This window comes from Acanthisitta chloris, unplaced genomic scaffold (assembly GCF_000695815.1).
Source record: "Acanthisitta chloris isolate BGI_N310 unplaced genomic scaffold, ASM69581v1 scaffold10572, whole genome shotgun sequence".
NCBI lineage: Eukaryota > Metazoa > Chordata > Aves > Passeriformes > Acanthisittidae > Acanthisitta > Acanthisitta chloris.
In genome coordinates this window covers 1-7,310 of record NW_008658829.1, presented here as the reverse complement: position 1 = coordinate 7,310, position 7,310 = coordinate 1, and the positions used below count along the sequence as shown (strand labels likewise).

Below are 7,310 nucleotides of genomic sequence, written 5' to 3'. Positions count from 1 at the left end.
TTGCTATGCATGACTATGAACAGCCATCACCACAGCTCTCTTCAAACACTTCCACAGACTCCTTGCTTCCAGAGGGACCACAACAATTGGTTGTTACCATTAGTATTATACACAGTAGCTAGCATTTTCAGAGCTGTTTTATCAGTGTTTCATCTTTTCACTTTCTCCAACACCCAGCCACAATCTTTCTGTAATTACATTTTTTGCACAACTCCTTCCACAATAATTTCTCAGACAGTGAGTGGTACCTTGTGAGTAGAATTATATGCTGTTACTGTGCTTGTCCTTTTGGAATAAAGCTTGCCATGCAGGTGACTTGTCAGCCACACCCCTTAGTGCTGTTGCACACTGGTCTATCGCAAGCTGAGAGGTGTGACGATTTTTAAACAGTCCTTATGTTAAGGTCCAGGTTGACCCCTTCATGTCTGCATGGTTCACCAAGCATGTGAGTCTTGGTACTGGGTAGGTCTTCAAAGTTGTCAGCTTTCTGTAAAAGTTTTGACAGACCTTTACCCATGTTAGAAAACCAAGTTTCAATATTTGGATTTAGATGCCACTATGCAGAGGTATATTTCCAATCCAGGGTATTTTTCACAGTCTCCTGGAGCAATTATGTTTGACTTATTGAACGTCTTCCAGTGGTCACAGTCATTGACAGTGTAAGAGGCATGGGGAGGACATTTCTCCCTGCTGGGTTTTTAGATCAGTGCAGAGAAGTTGCAATGAGAGAGATGGTATTTTGCATCCCTTTCTGTGTGTAGCTTGGCAAGACCAAGTCATCAACAATGGTGAAGGTGGTAATCTGGTTTTGCCACATTGCAGCATTTGCTCTGGTGGAATCCACAGCCATATTTTTCTAGGCTGCAGAACAATGGATTGATTTGATGACATTGGATCCACTTGTTTGACAGTGGCCTTGATGGTAATTGGCTCAGCATGATCCTTTTTCATGGTAGTGACACTTCCAGGTCAAGTTTCATCTGTTCACACGCTCAGATAGTTCATTTTACTTCAGGACAAAAAGGTTTGTTCCTGTGTCACTGAGTAGGAGGCCTTGGCCAGCTCTGTGAATACTGCCCACCAGGCTTGTGGCTTTTTGCAGCATATTGAATGATCAGTCGGACTGATTGTACACTCTCAGAGAACCCAGGTTCAGACAGAAAGCCTTTTTGTTACCTGTTGGCCATTAATAGGTCAAGCTTTTATTATCTTGGCTGTCAGAATACATGGAAAGAGTATTAAGAAGGTTGATCAGACTGTGATAGGACTCTCAGTATTGCCACCCAAGTGATTTCAGTATCAAAACAGTTCTGGGTTCCTTGATACTACCCACTACCCATGCTGCCATCCATAATTCAAAGTTACGCTGATACCAGTCCTCTGGGGGTCTGTCTGTATGAGGTCTTTTAAACTTATTTGGTCTAGGTCAGGTGTTGAGATTTTACTTGTTTCTTTTAGCTCCTTCAAAATGCATTTAGGTGTTATCAGTTTAAAAGGCAAATTTGTCCACTTTGCAAGATTTTGAAACTTCTCCATGCTGCGAAATGGTTTCTCACTCTTCCACTTGGAATTTACTGACTGAAAATGCTGCTGCACACACTGACAGACAGAACATTTTACTGGTTTTATCAGGACATCTTGCACACTGTAATGCTCACAAGGGGAGTTGGATCTCTTGACCCAGACAGCTCCCTGCAAAAATCCCACTGCAGTGTCTTCAGCTAGATGAGCTGAGACTTCCTAAACTGTTCTGGTGAGTTCTGTGCGATCGCTGCAGTGTATCAGTTCTTGTTGCTTATCTTAAGCTATGTAAGAAACACATCTTAACTATGAACAAAAGACAGCCCCACGTGCACATCCTTTCATAGGCAGGAACAATTTGTACTGGTTATATAAATTTATTCAGGTAAATTAAATAAAACTGATAAATTAAAAATAAAATTCAGGTCAGTTCCTGAATCGACAACAGGAACTGCTTGGGGACATCCCTGGCTGTGTGCTGGATCCTTCACCCCAAGCAGTTGTGCAATATATCAAAACATACAGATAGTGTCAGCTTACAGAGCAGAGTTCCTGTATCAGCAGGAGCACCCTGGGGAAAACCTGTCACAGCCCCAGTTACTGGAAAAGCTCCTGCAGCAATCAGTCGATTGTTTTGTGGTAAAGTCACTGGCAGAGCATTTGATCTCCTCATTGCCAAGCTACCCCAAATTTCAGTGAGCTGCTTCTTAGCAGATCTATCTGCTGTCTCAGCTATGCAGTGATTCGCTGGAGAGCTCCCAGACCAGCAGTCATTAATGACCAAATGGCCTTGGCACACACACTGGCAAAGTCTTCATATCCAGCTGCACCTAGAACTCCAGCTGCAACTATAAACTTGAATTTCACCCTTTTATCACAGCAAAAACTCAAATTCCTTTGATTTTACCACAATACCTGAACTGTTGACCACTGTTTCTGCCTTGTCTCCTCCACAGAGCAGCACTGATTATTTTCTCAGCCCCACACACGAGTGCACAAAAGCATGATCTAAAGATCCAGAGGGTGATGAAGATTGTGTCAAACACAAATAGATTGAGGATGTTTTCTGATGGCAACAAGGATCTCAAGACTGTCTGAGCACTGTCCTAGAGCAGCTGGACTGTAGCTCTCCACAGAGAGCAGGAAGATGAGGGACATGAAAAGGAGCTGAAGTGCAGAATGAGACATCTGAGGGATTTTGGAGGGAGGCAGAATATCCCACACAACATTCTGTGGAAGGAATTACCCCAGTCTTTCAGAGGGATGGACATCTTTAATCCCATATCTTTAGTTAATGCTGGTGCACTTACCTGCTTTACAATACTGCTCTTCCTTAAGAAAAAACTTTACAACATATTCTCTTCTCAGCACCAAGACTAAAACTTTCAACATGTCAATTTTAAAAATTTAAACCTAAAATGGTGCAATTACCTTGGTCAGTTGGAATAAAATAGCAAACTCCACTCCTTCCACCCACCTTGCCCAAGTTACAAAACAGTACAGAAATATATGAGGGTTTTTATTAGCTGTTCTTTGTTTAACAGGGGAGTGACAATTTTCATAACCAAAAAAACATTCACTAAAGAGTTTGAAAACAGAGTTTGAAAAAAGAGTTTGAGAAGTGTGTGCATTCTTGCATTCAATGTATGCATGGGTGGTTTCAAACAACTAACCAATCCAGAAGAACAGTGCTGGGCAAGATAAAACTTGCATTAGAATTTTCAGCAGAACAGCCCACAACGGAGGAATGTTTCAAAAATACATCAGACATCTACAAACATGAGTTTTGGTAGGAACTAACAGGACCAGTGCTTCCAAACCAGTTATGTGCTTTTAAAAAGCCCCCTGAAATATCCTTCAGTCTTAATATAATGACCTGAAAAGGCTCCATGAACAATAGTTCAAGGACTGGTTGTACAAATAATTGACACTTCTAAAAAAGTGAAAGTGAATACCAAACGTTTATTACATGGCATCCAACCCTGTACAATCGAGTGTGTGATGCTTCAACATACATATTTATACTGAAAAAACCCAGTATTTTACCCTCTTGATTACATTTTCTTTAAACATTTTTGAGTGATGTCAGTGGCAAAAATGAAAAAGCATATAAAAAATGAAAAAAACCATAAAATCTTTGACCTTTTAATCCTAAGATGTACAAACCCAAGGCATGAATCTCAAACACATTGGCCTGGATTCACTGGCTGCCATTTGTCAGCTAAGCAGCTTAACTACCTGTACATATGTATGAGATGTGCCACAGCTGCATGGTCAGACACTTTCCACATTCCAAAGGAACTACCCTTGGGGTAAGTTATTCAAACTAGTTTGTTGTACTGGGCAATTAGGGTGTGTGCACATGGCCAGCAGCACCAGCAGCTTGGCTCAGGCTGCACACCAGCAGTAACTCAACTGCGTTCCCATCTCCCAACCTGCACACATTTGGCATCCAGACAAACTTTGGCCTTTCTGGTGCTTGCCATGATGTTTAGCTTTTTTTCAAGTTTGTCTACTGCAACATTACTTTAAAAAATAATCAGTACATAAAAGACAACACAACAGCATAATTAGTACCACCAAGGTGAGCAAAATCACAACTAAGTAGCTGGGAAATAACTGGTTTAGAATTTTGTATCATGTTAGGTATTTTTGCTGAGCAATTGGATTAGGTTGCACACATTATTTCAGAATATTTATCTCCTGCTTTCTGTGCCCAGATTAAATTGAAATCAGGAGAAAATAATAAGAGAAAAACAAAACCCACAACTGCAGGAACTAAGTTCTGTTAAACTTGGATGGGCATTCACTTTGCTGGATTGCTTCCAAGCCAGGATTCTAGCTCATTGCCTAGAGCAAACGTGTTTGTCTAGTCTAGCCCTCAGTGAATAATGAATGACTAATTAAACAACTGACAACCTACCAACACTAATCAAAGTCAAGTAACAGAACAGACCAGAAGTTATAAATGACAGGATAAACACTACCCCTTTGAGGTCTAAGACTGGATTAGAAAGGAGGAAGAAAAAAGTTATCCAAAATACATGGCATGTTTGAAAAAGAAAAAAAAAGGTGGTTCCTACTGCTAAAAGGAGCTAATCAGTACTCAAATTTTAAGAGATTTCAGGCATGGAAATGCACTGGGGTTTTTTATTTGTTTGTTGTTTGGAGCTTTTTTAAACCTAGATCTGTTTATTTTCCTGTATTATTTTATTTTACCATACCTATTATTTTACTTTTACCACATCTATTTTATTTTACCACCTAAACTAAAAAGCCCCTTTCTCAAAAGTGTGCAAAGCTTATATATCTGTAGGCTTTCATGATCATATGTACATGAAGTGGTGAACCATAAGTTCAAAATTTAAGAGCTGTGGAAAGTGTACTTGGGTTCTGGGAGACAGCTGGAGAGGGAGGTAGTGGCGACCAGTGCTGCATTTAGGATCCTACCACCTGCAAATCACAAACAGGACCTGCCCAAGGAGCAAAGCCAGATGCAATGGCTGTAACCCAAGGAGGTTCCTGCAAGCTAACCAAGGAGCAGGCAGTGCCCCAGGAGCCAGAGGCAGCAGCATGCTGACATCCATAACTGAGGCACACTGTTGGGTTACAACTAACACCTTGACTGAGGCAAACATTTAAGTGTTCTTAACAGATCTTCGATACGATGAGAATATAACTTTCAGTTTATACACTCTCTAGTGCTCAAGAATGGATTCCGAGCTCCAAGGAGACTTACATCAGTCTGTTTCTTTATGTGTTATTTTAATTAGCATCTTTTGGATGTTTCATTCATAAAGTACTACTTGTATATTAAGCTGGAAGACAGTGCAAGACAGATTTATTTGGAACAGGATCATACTATTCCCCTCCTCTGAATAGTAATACATACATTTATACACACACATATTCAAGCCCAAATATATATATAAATGTACGTATAGACATGTAGGATTTACGTCAAGCAGCTTCCTCAAACACGTTCTCTTCCAAACATCTGCCTTAAAAATCAGTCTTGCTTAAACAAACTCCAAAAAATAATGATACTAATGAAAAAAAGGTAGTGTTGAGATACCATGTAAAACATCAGGGATAAGGAGCACAATGTGCTACTGCACTTGGGGGAGGCAAACCACACTTCTCTGCTGATGGAGTGTGACCATCAACCAGGCAAACCCCTCTAAATGGAGTTCTGTTTTGCTGCTTCTGATGCCTGCGGAAGCTGGAGCATCCCTATACTACACTGCAGTCTGCAATACACACACACTCACAGAGTTGAAGAGCATGCACAGCTCACCAGAGCATCTGTTGTTAGTGAAAGGAAAGGCACCAGCACTGCACACATCCCATGCAAATAACAAGTGCAACAAGGAGGAGAGATGGAAACACAGCAGGGGAATTTAACAGCTTTGGACTACAACTGTGATTGTCCCTACTATGCAAAGTGGATCCCACGAAATCCCATCACTTCCCCTGCTTAGCGTTTTCCTAACATGGCCTGTTCTACCCTCTTGAACTTCTGTAGTTCAACAGCTAGTTCCCAGTATCTCAGATAGAGCCACATGAGCTTTCCATTTTGACTTTTGTTCCTGTTCAGCATATTGCCACAGTAGTTATCATGTTTGAAAATATCTTTTAAGCCACTTTCCACATGTAGAGCAGTGGCAACAGGATCAGTTGCTGCTTTGACTAGCAGATTTTTCTCTATTTCCAGTCTCTGGCTCCTGGGTACAACAAGGCTGCAGTAGATGTCCTGTCTTTCTTTAAGTCCCTCCTCAAATTCTCTTAGTAAAATACTGGCTCTCTTCTGCCACTCCTCTTCCTTTGCTAGGCAGCTCTGGTACAAGGTACCTTCTGCTCCTGAATGCAAAAGGACTTGTTTTTCTCGCTCTAACTTCTCCTGCTCCTGCTCTAGGAGCCTTCTTTCTTCTACTAGCTTGCGGCTCTGGGACACGAGGGCTTCGCGGTAGCTCAGGGTTCTGTTGCGTTCCTTCTCCAGCTCCAGCTCCAGATGAGCCACAGCGCGACGATTCTCCGTGATTATATCCCGGTATTTGCCTTCCAGGTCTCTTTGTAAAGATGATTGCTTCCTATAATATTCTCTTTTTGCTATTTCTATTTCTTTCTGACATTCTCTGGTCCAGATCCAACCTATCGTATATAAATGAGACTTCAGACACAAGTGTAACATTTAACATCGATGGATATTATTAATTAACTACATCTCAAATGAAGCTTCCAAGTGGTGAAATGTTTCTCTCCTGCCCTCCCGAGTGATATGGCCATTTAGATATCCCCACAGAATGTATCTCTGTGGTCCCTGTTTCCCAGTAAGTCACTTTAAATGATCATAATTTCCCTGAAGTAAAATAGGCTTGTATTGACAACACATGCACTACTTGGATTAAAGAAGGAAAATAAAGTTATGGAGAAACAAACTGGAGGTTTCCAATGCAGGTACTGCAGAGAGAACCTTCAGGTCCAGTAAATAAATACACATTACCAGTGCCTTGGGTGATTACCTAGCACACTCTGCTTGAGAGGGACTTGTAAATTGCGGTTTATGACACATAGATTCAACTCCACTTGTGCAAAACGGCCATTGCCTTAGCGCTACCGACAGCGCTCGTTGTTTGTAAACAAGGAGGCCCGAGCAGCGCCCCAGACGGGGCAGGGCTGCGGGGCTGCGGGGACGGAGGCACAGCCCAGCGCGGGGCCCGGGCGCTACTTACGGAAGGCAGCCAAGCCCAGCATGGGCACCAGCAGCGCGTAGTTCCACCGGCTGCCGT

The 7,310-nt window shown here is 41.9% G+C and overlaps 1 protein-coding gene across 1 annotated transcript; it reads right to left on the bottom strand.

The window, feature by feature from the left end:
- Positions 1-5,689: 5,689 nt before the first annotated feature.
- On the bottom strand, positions 5,690-7,305 carry CCDC127 (coiled-coil domain containing 127; the record flags this gene model as incomplete). Its single annotated transcript, XM_009085237.1, has 2 exons — positions 5,690-6,672; positions 7,254-7,305. Coding segments are annotated over 2 exons (726 nt in total), but the record flags the coding sequence as incomplete, so codon positions are not given.
- Between the last annotated feature and the right edge of the window lie 5 nt (positions 7,306-7,310).